Source organism: Hemibagrus wyckioides, linkage group LG07, assembly GCF_019097595.1.
Source record: "Hemibagrus wyckioides isolate EC202008001 linkage group LG07, SWU_Hwy_1.0, whole genome shotgun sequence".
NCBI lineage: Eukaryota > Metazoa > Chordata > Actinopteri > Siluriformes > Bagridae > Hemibagrus > Hemibagrus wyckioides.
The window spans coordinates 19,858,328-19,874,540 of record NC_080716.1 but is presented as its reverse complement, the minus strand read 5'-3'; the positions used below and the strand labels follow the sequence as shown (position 1 = coordinate 19,874,540).

The 16,213-nt window shown below is 40.1% G+C and overlaps 1 protein-coding gene across 7 annotated transcripts in view; it reads left to right on the top strand.

Moving 5' to 3' along the window:
* Positions 1–12,477, top strand: part of kdm6ba (lysine (K)-specific demethylase 6B, a) — an 82,729-nt gene extending 70,252 nt beyond the window's left edge. For all 7 annotated transcript variants that reach the window (XM_058395784.1, XM_058395780.1, XM_058395782.1 and 4 more), the window contains 20 exons: positions 300–378; positions 808–931; positions 1,052–1,144; positions 1,226–1,442; positions 1,666–1,911; positions 2,191–2,334; positions 2,486–3,016; positions 3,167–6,264; positions 6,444–6,570; positions 6,776–6,881; positions 7,004–7,209; positions 7,338–7,435; positions 7,550–7,618; positions 7,907–8,055; positions 8,533–8,647; positions 8,925–9,112; positions 9,285–9,426; positions 9,599–9,725; positions 10,800–10,970; positions 11,093–12,477. In XM_058395784.1, coding sequence (XP_058251767.1) covers positions 813–931; positions 1,052–1,144; positions 1,226–1,442; positions 1,666–1,911; positions 2,191–2,334; positions 2,486–3,016; positions 3,167–6,264; positions 6,444–6,570; positions 6,776–6,881; positions 7,004–7,209; positions 7,338–7,435; positions 7,550–7,618; positions 7,907–8,055; positions 8,533–8,647; positions 8,925–9,112; positions 9,285–9,426; positions 9,599–9,725; positions 10,800–10,970; positions 11,093–11,110 — 5,964 coding nt within the window. In that variant the 5' untranslated portion in view covers positions 300–378; positions 808–812 and the 3' untranslated portion in view covers positions 11,111–12,477. The remainder of the gene's footprint in view (positions 1–299; positions 379–807; positions 932–1,051; positions 1,145–1,225; positions 1,443–1,665; positions 1,912–2,190; positions 2,335–2,485; positions 3,017–3,166; positions 6,265–6,443; positions 6,571–6,775; positions 6,882–7,003; positions 7,210–7,337; positions 7,436–7,549; positions 7,619–7,906; positions 8,056–8,532; positions 8,648–8,924; positions 9,113–9,284; positions 9,427–9,598; positions 9,726–10,799; positions 10,971–11,092) is intronic.
* Positions 12,478–16,213: the final 3,736 nt, after the last annotated feature.

Here is a 16,213-nt window from a genome sequence, read left to right as displayed (position 1 = left end):
CACACACACATACACACACCCCACATGCTTACTGCCCCCTACAGCTGCTAGCAGTTATAACATTGCTAATACTTTCTTTGTTGAGATCAACTGTTACAAATCATTTGATAAACTGAGATTGAAAATTGTTGATTAAAAACAACTTTCATTATTGTTCGTTTGGTGACTTGTTGCATATTTTGAATTCAAAGGGATTCATGAGGATGTGAATAAGAGAAGCATTAAAAAAAGAGAGGCAAGATTGCATATGGTCTTCAAATTTGTTTAATTTGTGTATCTTTTTTGTTTTCTTTCCTCAGTTCTCTAAACAGCGTGTGAGTGTTGGTGTGTGGCCCTCTCTCTGCTGCTGTGGAGGGCTTCACGTACATAGTTAGTGTGGTAAGTAACTAAAATCAATACACAAGCCCAAACATACTGTATGTAGAGTCTTTTATGTTTCATTTAAAAATGTATTTATCACATACACAACCACATGCAGTATGACATGAGGCAAGTGTGAGGATTTCATTTTGGTTTTCTACTTGGAGACTGCATAAGTAGAGTGGCGTTTTGATAAACTAGATTAGCTGTGATGTTTATTGCTCAAAAATCAGATTTTTTTCTACTACTGTTGATTTATTATCAGTTTTATAATATTGCCTTAATTTTAGCTAAGATCTAAAATTATCTACTAGAAAGCAATTATTTTGTAGTCGGTAATATTCATAAAAACACATTTAAAAAAAGTTTTAGCATAGTCTATTATTATCCTTTTTAGAATTCAAAAATTTCCTGTATATAAATAGATGATAATCATTTATGTTGCAGGCTGGATGCATCACACCGTGGAACAATTTGGTGCGCGCAGCTCACGGGACCCTTTCCCTCTGGATGGACTCAACCGGGGACCATGGGCTCCCATGGGTGGTTGTGCCTGGCCTCCTCCCCCCAGGTAGCTACACCTCTCTATGTTTTAATACCATGCACCGATTTGTAGACAAGCCAGTGCATCTTGTTGACTCAATTTCTATTATATGTAAATACTCACTAATGATAACTGATAATCTTACAGATGCTCACCTGGTGGTCAACCTCAGTTTCTCCCTCACATCCCACCCAATCACATGACCGGACTAAATCATTCAAGTAAATTTTACAACAGTGGGTGAGTGTTTGAGCACATATATTGTTCCAATTTACCCAGTATTATATACAGTCTTACCCAAAATTGTGTTTGTGTACTCAGGCCACAGGCACGTGGAGGGGAAAAGCTGGATCTATCTCAGACCTTGTTGCCAGGATTGCACAGGGATCTCCGGGTGCCTCCAGGCCCTCCCCGACCATGGGATCCACTTGGTCAGCATTATGAGCCATTGCCCAGTGATGATCATGCCCGTTTGCACAACGGATACAATGCTGGACCATCTGCACACCTCACAGCCCGAGCTAACCAGCTGTTAAAGGTAGGAGAAGTATAATATTGACATGTGTTGCATTTACTAATACTGTCTGCCTGTTTTGTGTGAGGTCTTCACAGTTTCTTTGCAAAAGCTCTCTCAATTGTGTTTAAAAAAACATGCTGTTGATACAAGAAATAAGTTACATAAAGCTAGATTTTATAATAGTATAGCAGTTTTTTTCACTTAGTTTTGAGGAACTGTTTTAATGTTGCTTTCTTTCTCCCAGTATGGACCCCCTCATTTGCAACATGGTTCAAGGCCCATGCCTCCAATCCCAGACTTGTGGGGACAGTCTCAACAACAGCAGCAACAACCACCCAGGGGCCCTTACTCTCATGCTGGCCAGTTAAAGCGGCCAGCACCTCCTCTGGGAGAGAACTCGGTCATCCAGCACACCCCTCTTTCCCTAAACAGGCTTAATGAAGACTGTCCTAACCCAAGCAAGAGGAAGAGGAGTTCTGACTCAGAACAGGTAGGGAACACTGGCTAAACAGAGCAACTGAAAAATTGGTCAGTTGTGTAATAATAAGGCCTGTCACTTGCTTATTTAGGGTTGCCTCATGACCTACCTGTTGTAAAACCCTTTACATAAACACTTCTATACATCAGACCATTAAATATTTTACTGACACGTCATTTTGTTTTAGAACACAACATACTAGTTTATCAAGGATGTCCAGATTATGCTAGTAATGGGGTACTATTTATGAAGTTTGTTTTAGTGCTTGAAATTTTGGTTTGTCTTTTGTAGTGCATGATGGGCACCCACCAATACTCAGGGTCAGTAGGATCTTCAGTACCCTTGCAGCAGCCTCAGTCCCATTATCCCTCTCTGCAAAAGGGGGCAGCAACTTGGGCTCCAGCAGAACGCAAGACGGACTACAATGAGTTTCAGGTCAGTAAGATTTTAACTGGAGTAAGATTCTATATCTTCAGCACGTTAATTTGGCCTTTATTTTCCTGATTTGCTTTACAGCACAATGTTAATTTGGTGTCGCATATGTCCATTTATCTGAAATGTTCAATGACCTCATTTCTGTTTGCAGGACTTGCGCAAGCAAGACATGGGTGACTGTAATTACAAACAGTTCCCATCCTCCAAACCTTCACCCATCTCTTCTCCTCCCATCACTTCTGCCAGCGGCTATGAACAAGGCCGTGGTCCTCCACCCCAACCCATTAAGCCTTCTCAATCACCACAGTCACTGGGTTCCTCCTCACAGAATGTCCATCTCCACCAAACAACATTCCCCTTCCTGAAAAACAAGCCTTCTGCTCAGACTCCGGGGAAGCACCAGGTTATCCCCAACCTAAAAATGCATCCTTCTGGGTTGAGGTCTACTGGCAGCCAGGCACCCCTACCACAACCTTCATCAACCTTGGCTGATAGAGAATGCCCGGTCCCCAAACCAGCACATCACACCACCGTGCCTTACAGCCCCCCAAAATTCCAGCCCCATCCAGGGCTGGTTCCTACCACCAGCTCCTCTTCCAACAGTGGGACGCAGGACTCAGCACCTCAATGCAACCCACATAAGCCCTGGAGGAACCAGATCAAACTTGATAACCAGGCCTCAGTGAGTGTACAATTCAGAAGCAAATAGCCAGGGTCTAAATATTTTACCTCAGTGTCTATTTACATTTGAAGAAAAATCCGTCCAGATTAATTATGGTTTTATTAAAATCTTCATGAATTTGTGTTTATAATCTTATCTATTTCCCTCTAGGAACTGGGTCCTTATCACAGATCTGTGGACTCTCAGGTTTCTTCTTCATCTCTGCAGCAACAGCAGAGTAGAACTGGGCAGGATCAGGATGAAGGCACCTCTCAGGCTCGGGCACCAGTTATCACCTCCTCAGTGCCATCCCTGAAACCTTCATGTCCTCCTTGTTCGGTAGGACGCTACAGTAGTGTGGACACTCTGTCCACCATGAGCTCAGTGCCCTCTTCTAATGCTTCTACAGTCAGCACTGTTAACAGCTGGAAGACTGCACATCCCTCAGCACTACTCTCAAACCCCAGTCCGACGCTATCTGCACAAAGTCTCCCACACCAGGAGTATCGGAGAGCCCAATCTGGCACAGCAAGCCATCCAAACCACCAACAGAAGGCAAAACTTCAGGAACCCCATTTTCCCCACCAAGGGCAGGACAAAACCCATTACACCCCAAAAGTGTCCTCAGCTCCTTCCTCTCTCAGCTCAGGGTTTCAGAGATCAGGAAATAGTGTCATCACCAGCAAGGCAATTGACATCCTCTCGCAGGCTGCAAGTCCACCCCTTCATCACTCACAGCCTGCAGTGTCCATCACTGTGAACACAGCCCCTCAACAACAATCTGATGCTTTGCATAATGAATTGCCTCATCAGGCACCCACAGTCGCATCTCAGGTGCCACCTGTCCAAACATATCAAAGGTCATGTCCTCAACCTGCCATCTCTAGCACCCAGTCCATTGAGGAAGCGCTTGAAAAGCTTGATGCTGAGCTTCAGGGACATATGCGAACGGAAGAGAGAAGGAAGGAACAGGAGGAAGAGGAGAGAAAACACAATACGGAGAATAGCAAAGTAAGAAACAAAAAGGTAAATGAGGATTCTGCAACTGAGAATGTGGAGAGCTTGCTGTCAAATACTGCTACTGATCCACCCCCTCCATGCCTGTCTCCAGCCATTACACTTTCCACAGTTTCACCTCCATCCCAGACATCCCCACCTTTTCCCTGGCTGAGCAGGGGAGGTGTGCCTACACGTCAGCTGGCCCCTGGTGCAAATCCTGTAGAAAGGTCTCGACCACCACCTCTTACCCCTCAAACAGACTATGCCCGAGAAAAACAGAGGCAGAGAGAGCAATGGAATGCTTCAGTCACTTCTACTTCACAAAATACCTCAGGGATTCCTACATCTATATATTCCTCTAAACATGCCCCAACAGAGTCTTCAAGTAAACCAATACAGACAACCTCCTGTTCATCCAAAATATCTACCATGCAGAAGAGCTCTCATAACATCAAGGCTGCGGGTCTTGTCTCAAACCCTCTGAACCTGCGAGAACCCCCCAAACTCTACCAGGCCTTTCCCAGGGACACTCTATCATCCTCGCCAAAAGATACAAACCCAGCCAATCTCCACAAGCAGGCAAGTGGTGGGCTTAGCAGTTTAGGCAGCAGTGCCAGTAGCTCCAGTGTGGATTCAGATAGTGCCCAATTTGAGGAGGAACCATCTGAGCTCTTGCCTGACGGTTTGGCAAACATTATGAAGATGTTAGACGAGTCCATTAAGAAGGAGGAGGAACTATACTCTGGCCAGAGTGGTGGGCAGCCTGACCCAGAGATACCATTTCCTCTTACAGTGGCACCTATAAAGAGTTATTCATTCGCCCCTGACCTCATGCCTGCCCTAAAACAGCCATCAACAGAGGAATATTCTACTGACACCCATGCTAGCCCACCTGTCCTGAGTCGTCAAGGTTCTTTAGCATCCCCTTGCAGCCGTACTTCTTCGCTTGAAGAAGAGGAGGATACACTAAAAATCATCCAAAAATCCGACCCTACTGTCAGTACTCAATCTCAAGATAGTGGTGTTGGCATCACAGGAAGTAGTTATCGCCATAGTGACTTGGCCAAGCTTTATGGAATAGCGGAGGGAGCGAAGAGTGAGTGTGAGGAGGAGGAGGAGGAGGAAGAGGCAGACCAAGATGATGATATACCTTCCTGTTCTCCACCACCTATGAGGCCACACCTGCATCAGACAGGTGTAAACAGCATGTTTAAAAACCTAGCCTCAATGCTGGAGAGCCAGAAGTATGCATACCGTGGGGGACCATTTGGTCGACCACCTCCTTCAGCTCTGGTAGGAGTGAAGTACTCTTCATCACTTTCATTGGGCCCAGATATCTGCAGACAACAAAGCACTTCTCCCACATCAGGCTCAATCAATCACCCAGGCTTCAAGCATAAAACCCAACCCTCAGTGAATTCTACCTCTGACCAAACCCATCCTCTCTCACCATCAGGATCAACACCAGAAAGAAAAGATGTTGTAGTCTGCCACTCAGATCTCTCTGGATGTGAGGAGGAAGAAGGGGTGAGAAAGGGGCTGATGGATGAAGATGATCATAGTAATGTAAAAGACTCCTCAGAGGTAGAGAGGAAGCCCAAACTCACAACAATCTCAGAATCATCACTTGCAGAGCTGGGACGGAGTTGTGAGGTGATGCTAAACCGGCACAATCTTCCCTCACTGACATCATCAGACCACAATAAGAAACAGATAACGCGCACTGAGAAAGACAGGAAAAGAGAACGGGACTATAACCAGGAGAAGAAACACAAACGCAGCAGCAGTAGTAAAAAACACGAAGAAAGAAAAGAAAAAAAGAAAAAACACAGAGAAAAACAAGAAAATACAGTCCTGTCTTCATCATCAAGCTCAAGCCGGAGGCACAAGGATGGCAAACCACACAAAGAGAAAAGGGGCCACATAGACGGTCAGAAAAAGGAGGTCTGGGAGAAAGAAAGAGAAGGAGAGAAAAAGAAAAAGAAAGAGGAAGGGTGTGAAAAAGAGGAATGGGTATGCCGGAACAAGGAGAGGAAGTCAGGAAGTTCTTCTTTGGATCGTACGTCATCTTCACCTGCACTGGGTTCTGCAGACTTCCAGAAGTTAAAGGCTCTGACAGATGGCCCACCAAAAGAGCTAAAGATTCGCCTGATTAAAGTGGAAAGTGGAGACAGAGAAACCTTCATTGCCTCTGAAGTTGAGGAGAAGAGAATACCACTTGGGGAAATCACCATCAAAAACACAGCCAGTGAAATCATCAGATCGTGCAAGTGAGTTATAGTCACAGTTGTAATTAAGACTGGTATACTTAGTAATCTAATACTAAGTTAAAAAATTATGACCCTAAAGGTTAATAGATTATCAGTTATTAATGAACAGCAAATGGGATGAGGTTACTTTGACTTGCTATAGGCAAAATAAATATTAAACGAGGTCTTATCATTTTCAGGGGTGCCCGTGTTAAGGGGAAATTCAAGGAGTCCTATCTACTTCCAGCGTTCTCTGTGAAACCGATTCTGACCATGGAGCACCCAATCCCACGGGAAAAGCTCAACCCACCTACACCCAGCATCTATGTAAGTGTTTCAGAAACATAAACACATGGCTTCATGGTTTGGTACGGTTGTTGCTACTTAAAATATGTGATAGAATGCTGCAAATACAGTATAAAGTCTAGCTATATGTACAATGGAAGATTTTTAAAAATGGTAGATTTTTATGTATAAAAGTGAAAGAAAGAAAGATAAATAATGATTGATTTTCTGCCATTATCCATTACAGCTGGAAAGCAAGAGGGATGCCTTCTCTCCTGTGCTGCTTCAGTTCTGCACAGACTCCAAGAACCCCATTACTGTCATTAGAGGACTAGCAGGCTCTCTCAGACTGAGTGAGTACCACACAAAGTGCAGCATCAGTATATGCTTTCCTGGCAAGGAGGACAATCTTTTTAAAACTATGCTCAATAACTTTCTGGGTTGTGACTGTCTTCTGATTTTGCTCTGGATACAGATTTGGGTCTCTTCTCCACAAAGTCACTGGTGGAGGCAAATGCAGAACACGCAGTAGAGGTGAGAACTCAGGTGCAGCAGCCAGCTGATGAGAACTGGGATTCCAGTGGCACTGGGCAAATTTGGCTTTGCGAGAGCAGCCGATCACACACCACCATAGCTAAATATGCTCAGTACCAGGCCTCCAGCTTCCAAGAAAGCCTACAGGTCAGTATAACCTTTTAGTGTTTCTGAGCACTATTAGTCATTAGTTTTTTTTTTTTTTTATAACACTCAGAAATTTCCCAGTATTTGTTCAGTCAAAATCACTCAGATTTATTTTTCTATTCTTACAGGAAGAGAAAGGCAGTGATGATGAGGATTATGAGGATGAAGATGAGAAGAAACCTGTCATTAACCTGGACAGCACAGGCAGTAACTCCTCAAGCTCCAGGTATTTTAAAATGGACTATTTGAAGCATGTTTGTCATGTGCCAATATTGAGATCATATAGAATGCATCCTTACTTTATAGTTCTGTTTAATAAATTGTACTAATTTTATTTCAGCTCAGAACAGAAACCTGTGGGAAAAATCATCAAATTTGGTACTAACATTGACCTGTCTGATCCCAAGAGGTAAAGAAAAAAGAACTTGTTCATAATATCCTGTTATACTATGTATGTTATACTAAACGTTTTTGTGGCTATGGAAGATTTGGTTCTAAAGACCTGAACTAGTTAGGCTAGCAATTTACACTCTAATACATTTGTCTTTTTTTTTAACCAAAGTATGTTGGACATCGTAAACTTATATAGTACACAGTAAAACTACTTCTTGTAATAAATGAGCATATTAAGATTTGCCCATCATGTACAATAGTTTGTGTTCCTGCTAGTAAACTTGTATGTTTTGTTTGCCTTCAGGTGGAAGTCCCAGCTACAGGAGCTGCAGAAGTTGCCAGCATTCATGCGCGTGTCCTCCAGTGGCAATATGCTCAGTCATGTAGGCCACACCATCTTGGGCATGAACACTGTACAGCTTTACATGAAGGTCCCTGGCAGTCGCACACCAGGTGGGTATTTACATGTGTTTTAATGACAATTATACTGAGCTGTCAGTTGAATATATATATATACTTTGCTTGGTCCAGATTTTATCAGGTAAATCTTGGTCACATTTTGGAGAAGGCAAATGCTACACCTATCTGTAGCTGTGCTCGTATTTTAATTAAGGGACCCTGTTCCCAACCCTCATGCTGGAGTTTTCCCTGCTCCCAATGCACATGATTCAAATAATCCATTAAACACCCTGTCCTGAGTTGAAATGTTACAGCAGGGAAAACATTCTGGACTGTAGGTACTTTTGGACTGGGGATGAGAGCATGCAGTAGAGAGTACATAAGTGTGCAGAGCAGCACAGATGCTATTATCAGTTAATGTATTCTTATAAAGTGGACATAAATGGAAGACAAAAGCAGTATGTAAATTGTGTATTGTCTATGCACTTGCGATGAATATGCATATATTGATGTTCGTATGCCTGTCCATAGGTCACCAGGAGAATAATAATTTCTGCTCTGTGAACATTAACATTGGCCCTGGAGACTGCGAGTGGTTTGCTGTCCATGACAACTACTGGGGATCCATCAGCGATATCTGTGAGAAGTAAGAAGCCATGTCATTCAATTAAATCACTGACTCTGCATTATTACCATGAAAGTTCACTTGAGGAGATGGTCCAATTATTTTAACATGAAAGGATATGATTTTTGTATATTCGATTAACTCTGCCTAATGTCATTCCCTTATTTATTTAAGATTTGGTTACAATCAAATTAAACTATTTTATATGACCAGGTTTGGACATATTTGGGCTATTGTTTTGGGGTCATCCATTAGAAATATTATCTCATTGATTGTATTTTTTCATTTTTACTTTTAGGCATGGGGTGGATTATTTGACAGGCTCATGGTGGCCAGTGTTGGAGGATCTCTACAACGCCAATATTCCAGTGTACCGCTTTATCCAGAGGCCTGGAGATTTGGTGTGGATCAATGCAGGCACTGTACACTGGGTCCAAGCTGTGGGTTGGTGCAATAACATTGCATGGAACGTCGGTCCACTAAATGGTAAGTGGGACCCCTAGTGGCCACGCTAGGTATGAATAATAGTGGACAGCTAGGGAATCTACTGTATATAAATGAAGTCAAATAAAGCACATATAAAGACAATAATTCAGTAAATCTTCTGTAGTCTGTCTTTTACACTCTTGTGACTGTGTACATCTTATTGTTCTTTAAGGATACCAGTACCAGTTGGCTCTGGAAAGGTTTGAATGGAATGAGGTGAAAAAGGTCAAGTCCATTGTGCCTATGATTCATGTTTCCTGGAATGTGGCCCGCACGGTTAAAATCACAGACCCTGACACTTACAAGATGATTAAGTGAGTATCTGCTAAGATCACAAGAAACATGATATGGGTTACTGGGTGTGTTATTATATAAACAGATTTCAATAAGCCCATTTAAGTCAAATTTAAGCATAAAAAATATTCCTAAATCATATGTACTGTACCCTGAGCACGGACTATAACTCATAACTTTCTCAATCTTCAGACACTGTCTCCTGCAGTCCCTGAAGCAAATTCAAATTCTGAGGGACCAGCTTGTAGCTGCAGGGAAGAAGATCTCTTACCAGAACAGAGTCAAAGATGAACCAGCGTACTATTGCAATGAGTGTGATGTAAGTAATTCTGTGTCTTCATACTGTAGAAAGAATCGAAAACTCCCCTTTGACTTTGCAACTATGAGAGTCTATATTAGTGATCAATAACTGGTAGAGCATAGCCCACATGTGGACACAGCAAAGTATTTTATTGAACTGAAACAGGGTCGATAAATTTGTGGGGGAAAAAACTGACTGCACTTCAGCAACGTCAGATTGCTAAACATGAACCAGCTTAGAGTCTGTAGCAGATCCTCTGATGCAGCTAAACACATGCATTTGTGTAAATTATTTAGCTCAAAGCAACTCATCCAGAGACTAGTTACAGGCCTTGAAACATTAGCTCAGAAAGCAGCTTTGTTTAGAGAACAAAGGCTCTTTGGAGATGTGCTTTGTTGTCTGTAGACATCTAGGCTCAATAAAAGTACATCTGAGGTCAGTGATGAAAACAAAATATATACAGACAAACAAAAGTGGAGAAAGAGACTCGTACATAGAAATATTCTCCACATACAGTTCAGCTACAGTTTCAGGCACAGATGAAACAATAAAATGGACTAATCACAAGATTTCAAAAAATGATGTTTTTTGTTTACCTGATATGCAGTAAGCAACCATAATCTGTATCACTGTGTGTTCACACTGCTGCTGTGGTTAGAATCTGTGCTAAACGTCTGGAATATACATAAGTATGAATTAAACACATGGTAATTTCTGCCTTGTGGATATACATGTATACAAGCTATTAAATCTTACATGGATCTGCTACAGTATGTCACCATTCAACCTAACAACGTTGTCATTGTAGTCCATTGTACTCTTGTCCGTCCTGGAAAGTAATTCTTTCAACTGTAATGTAGTCTAAAACCTACTTAGGTGGAAAGAACATAATACCAAATAATCACCTGAATGGCAATTATTAAACCAACTTTTAATCAGCACTCAGTTAAAAGTGGCCATGGTTCCACATCAAAATGTAATCATTGTTGCTTCAGTCATGTTAGTTGCTTGTGTAAAGGATTTTTACATATCCGGACCTTTGAATATGTTAGTTGAATCCTCCTGATGTACGTGATTAATTTCTGTTTAAAGGTGGAGGTTTTTAACCTGTTGTTTGTCACGAGTGAGAACGGGAGTAAGAAGTTGTACGTGGTGCACTGTGAGGACTGCGCCAGGCAACGCAACCCCAATCTCTCCAACGTAGTGGTGCTGGAACAATATCGTATCGAGGACCTGATGAACACCTACGACACTTTCAGCTTGGTGAGAACACACACACACACTTCATGTATGCCCTTTCAATGCAGCATACAAACACTGTATTAAAATTCTATTATAATTTACCACCATTTATTAACTTTCTTTCTTTTCTATTGGATGTTTAGGCCTCCAGCTCTCGGTGAAATCAACTCGGCCATCCACCCCAGCCATAACCAAAAGTCTTGCTTACCAGGACAATTAGTTTTTGTTTTAGTAAAATCTTTAGCGTTTTACTTTCCTGCATTTGTAATTTTTTAAAGTACTACTACTGCTAATACTTGTTGAACAGCCAATCATGAACCAGTTTACATCAAGTTGTTTACAAAACCAATAAGCCAATAAGACAGCAGCCCAACGTACTGATCCTAAAGGACTTGACAGCAGACCATAGCTTGTGCTGTCGTGTAATTAATGACAAAAAAAAAAAAAAAAAAATGGCATCTCGGATTTTATGTACTTTGTTTGCATTTTTATTACTTTTGGGTTCTCGTTCTGTCTTGAATACTGAAATGTGTAAATGCTGTTTATATTTTTCCTGGGTGCTTTTTTTTCTATTAATTTATTTTAAAATCTAGAACAGTCGAGATCTATACCACATTGGCCTTGTGACTTGTATTTAGTGAAGATATAAATGAATAATACTAATAATAGATATATAAACATTTTTTCTAAAGCATTAAGAATACAAAAAAAAATAACTTTTGTTTGGAACGGTTCAAAAGATACGGGTTTTAAAAAAACTTTTTCAATTTTCAATACTGTCTCAGATGCGTGTGTAGTTAATATCATGGTTTTATTTCCTTAAAATAAAATCCATTTTTACAAGAGCATTTTAAGATTACATCAGGTCTTTTTCCATTATATATATATTTTTTGTGAGATTACGATTTGTCATTGATTTCAGTGAATTGTTTTACCTCTTTTTTTTTTAATTGTACATTTTTATTTAACTTCTTTCTCCTATTTATTGATTATATTATGTTTTTGTTGTTTAGGGTCATCAGTGCTGTTTTTGTGTTCCATTATTATTATTTTTTAGTAAGTTTTGAAAGGAGAGTTTCAGGGGTGCTTAGTCAATAAAGTTGTGTTTTCTGACCTTTAAACTGTCCTGATGGGCTTATGATGGGTGACCCCATGAGGAGAGTGTGAGGGATTGACTCCTCTCTCCTGTAGAGTGTAGAAGGCAGAACAGTTGTAATGTGTCTAAATAAAAACTGTCTTTTGTATAGGGATGCAAAAGGCCACCTTTTTTTTTTTTTAAACCATCATTAGCGGCAAAAATTGGACATATGTGCGCATAAATTCAGAGCGGTTTCTAAGTATCTAAATATTTTGTGGTGCTCGAGTTTCTTTGAAATGTATTATATGAGAGAACACAGTCACTATGCCAACCATGAGGCAGAATCTCTGGTTATATTAAATCTGACTGGAGTTGGTTATCAAAAACCAAATATTGAGGGTCTTTAAGCATTTTTGTTTAAAAAAAGACAAAAAAAAAAAAAAACACAAACACATGAAACTGTAAATACTGTGGCATTTTACTGGAATGAGGTTAAGTGTGAATCGAATTATTCATTCGACTGAAACTGTAATTTCTTTTTTTTAATTTTGTCTTAAGCTTGAATTGGTTATTTCATATATAACGAAACTCTTGGTTACGATTATGATACAGAAGGTGCTGTTCTCTTTGAACTACTCTGTCTTTCGGTTTTGTTTCTAAAGAAAAAAAAAAATCTATTTTTCCTGTTGCAATATATCTTCTGTTTGTGGTCATTTATTTAAAATTCTGCACTGTTTTAGAGAGTTCACACAGAAAGCAAACTGAGCCAGGCACGTCTTAAACACTTCATGAATTTGTGTGACATTACTATGATTGATTATTAAGATTAAATGCTTTTGATAAACTTGGAGTGTAATTCAATTCTATTAAAGGACACTGTCTTTCCTATTGCTTGTATTTACTTTAAAGAGGTCGGAAATCCAAATCTGTGGTTAGACGAAAGCTTTCAGCTTGAGATTGCGTCGTCGGTAACTTGGATAACGTGAGCCGATTCAGCTACTAAGTGTATAAAGACAAAAAGAGAAAACCAAAACACAAACCAATATTTCTTTTAAAAAGTAATGTTGAAATTCACAGGCCAGTGCTGACTTTTCAGGTGATCGTGTAACTAGCAAACAAAGCCTATTCTTAATGCAGTATACAGTTATGGTTTTGATAGAATAGTAGTTAAACACGGGTGTGAGCTTAACATAGCACAGAACAATAAAACTATTTCAGGTAAATATCACCAGCTTTATTAATTTACTTTTTTTTTTAATCACTGTCATCATTATATAAGGTTATTTAATACAGATGTGGAAGAAAAAATAACAAAATAATAAATAAATAAATAAATAACTGCTGGATGAGTTACTGACAGGAATAATTGAGAGCCAGTAACCTTTGAGGAACACATCAGACAATGACCATCTAAGATAGTTCAGATGATCACACGCGTTAGGTATAGGAGTTGAACGGCAGTTTACCCTCCACGTCCTCAGGGTCAAGGGTTGTAATGTCTGCCAGTACTGGTCATCAAAAGAAGACTCATTGTCCATGGTATTCAATAGCCAATCTTTTATGAACATAAGCTGAAGTATCTTAAGGAGGAGCATGGAATGAAGATACTACAAGTTAAACTAGAGTTGAAATGTCACAGCAGCACACAAATCTGTGAAACAAATAGTTTCATGTCAGATGCATCAGTAACATACCAAACTAAATATCCACATTTACTTTTAAAATATACTTTATTGCCTCATTACATGTGAGAATGTCTAAGCAGAAGACAGAAATAATATAAAAATATCTATTTCTATTGGAACAATGCAAAAGCATCCCTGCGTGGTGGTAGCTCAAGTGGTTAAGGCTCTGGGTCGTTGACCCGGAAGATCAGGGTTCAAGCCCCAGCACCGCCAAGTTGTCACTGTTGGGCCCTTGAGCAAGGCCCTTAACCCTCTCTGCTCCAGGGGCACTGTATCATGGCTGACCCTGTGCTCTGACCCCAACCTCCAAGGATGGGATATGCGAAGAAAGAATTTCACTGTGCAGTAGTGCATGTGTGACAAATAAAGGCAACTTAACTGTATGCAAGTCCTTTTCTGTGGTCTGTTGTAAATGGTGGATCATCCTCCTCTTCTATTGGAGAATCTGGCCATCCCTGCTGTTTCTGTTTTTGAGAAGAAGAGCTGTGAAAAACATGTGCTCTACTAGACCCACAGTGCGCATGAGTCTGGTTGTAGTGCCATTTTACAGCTGTTAGGTGCAATTATGGTTTAAACAAAACATTCTTCTGAGCATACCCACCATCACCAAGCAATATTCCATTATGATCTCCTCTTTCAAAGAGAGATGAGTTGGAAAAAAAAAAATATGGGGAATCATGAGGTGGACCATTCCAAAATACAATGTTTGAAAAACAGTAATTGGGGAGTGCATACACCTTAGACATTCATGAAAAACCAATTCTTTTGGTTTGTGTACTCCTCAGCATCCAGAACAGAGGGACATTTTATAGTAATATGGGTTCCATCCATGCAACCTATTACTCCTAGGAAATTCACTTACTCATATAATAGTACCTTTCTTGTTAGATTGGGATGCAAAATCAGGGAAGTTTATGTAAACTCTGAATGACTTTACATATTGTTGGTTCTCTGACACTACATAAATCCCCAATTTCTCAGTGAAAGGTTCCACATTCCAGAAGCCTCAAAGTTATAAGCACCTGGAGACAAACTGGAACAGGCTGTCCTCATTGGGTCACAGGTGAAAGCTTGGAAATGCACTTCATCAGAATGTTGTAAAGGGTCAGTTCTGTCTGCGAGACCTTGTCTAGCTGGTGGTAAATGTTGATATTCATTGACATTGTCCAAGTAATCCCTGTGTCCGCCAAATGACATTAATCTGAAGTTAAACCTGCCTCCAGGTAGGTTTAATAACTTAAGCCTTAAATTTAGTACTGAAGTAGCTCTAATCTTTCTCCAGGAATCCAGCCTTTTACACTCTGGACTAGACTAAGTCTAAGTCTATTTAAAACCATGACAGAAAAAGCAGTTTTCTGGGATAAAGGGTCATTTTAGTCTATGTTTAGGCTTAGACTCTGTCTGGGAAAACCACACGATATGTTAAAGTTTTATCCTAAAAAAACTAGCACATTTTTATTGTCACTTTTTATAACACAACACTAAAGCTGTAGATACAATCAGTTACAGTTTTATTTTCGAGTACTATATAGATAGGGTACTACACTTTACGTATATTCTAGATTATCTGCACCAGTAAAAGTGTAGTGTGTTTTTCGGTGACAGCTACGCACTGTATGATGTGCTTGAAGAAACTCCAAACACAGCAAGTCTAAATGGAAAAATTAAAAAAAAAGTAGCTAAAAGTGTGATATTTTAAAATGATCCATTATATATATATATATATAAATAAAATAGTTATTCCTCCAGGTGGACAAATGAATACTGTTTGTTTTGGGTTTTTCCCCCCAATATGCAGTTTATGTGCATTTAAATAATATTGAAACTTAAGGTAGCAATTATAAAGGTCAATGATACACTGATAAATTACCTGCACTTATGCTATAACTGTATACCATATTTGTGAACATAACTAAATGGTTTAGAGGAGTTACATCCATGATGAGTGTGGACAGTTCTGGACAGTCATTGGCTGAGAGTCTACAGTCATCGTAGGCTCTGCCATTTCATTGGTCGAGAGTCTACAGTCACTGTAGACACTGCTGTTTCATTGTTCGAGAGTCTAGAGTCACCATAGACGCTGACTGTAAACTGACAACCAATAACAGCACGTATGTAAATATGCCTTTAAGGAGCATGACAGCAGGTCAGGTCAGGACAAAACAGTGTTAGATATTTGTATTGTTTGTCAAACCAGCTGAAAGCAGCACACAAACTTGCTTCATTGCACCAGTTACCACATAGAACTTCTGAGAAAACAGTAGCATTGTACCTTATATTAGCAACTACTTAATAAACTCAGGCTGATGATTCTGGCTGGCGACTTTGGCATGGATTATTTTCCTATAGCAGGATGGCCCACTGTATCTTATCTTTTATATAACCAGCCATGTGTTTTCTGCATACGGCAGTGCCAAGTTACCACACAAGGAAAGTCTACAGAACATACACAAGTCCAGCATAGGCCATAGTATTGTATCTAACTTTAGTACAGTGAATAT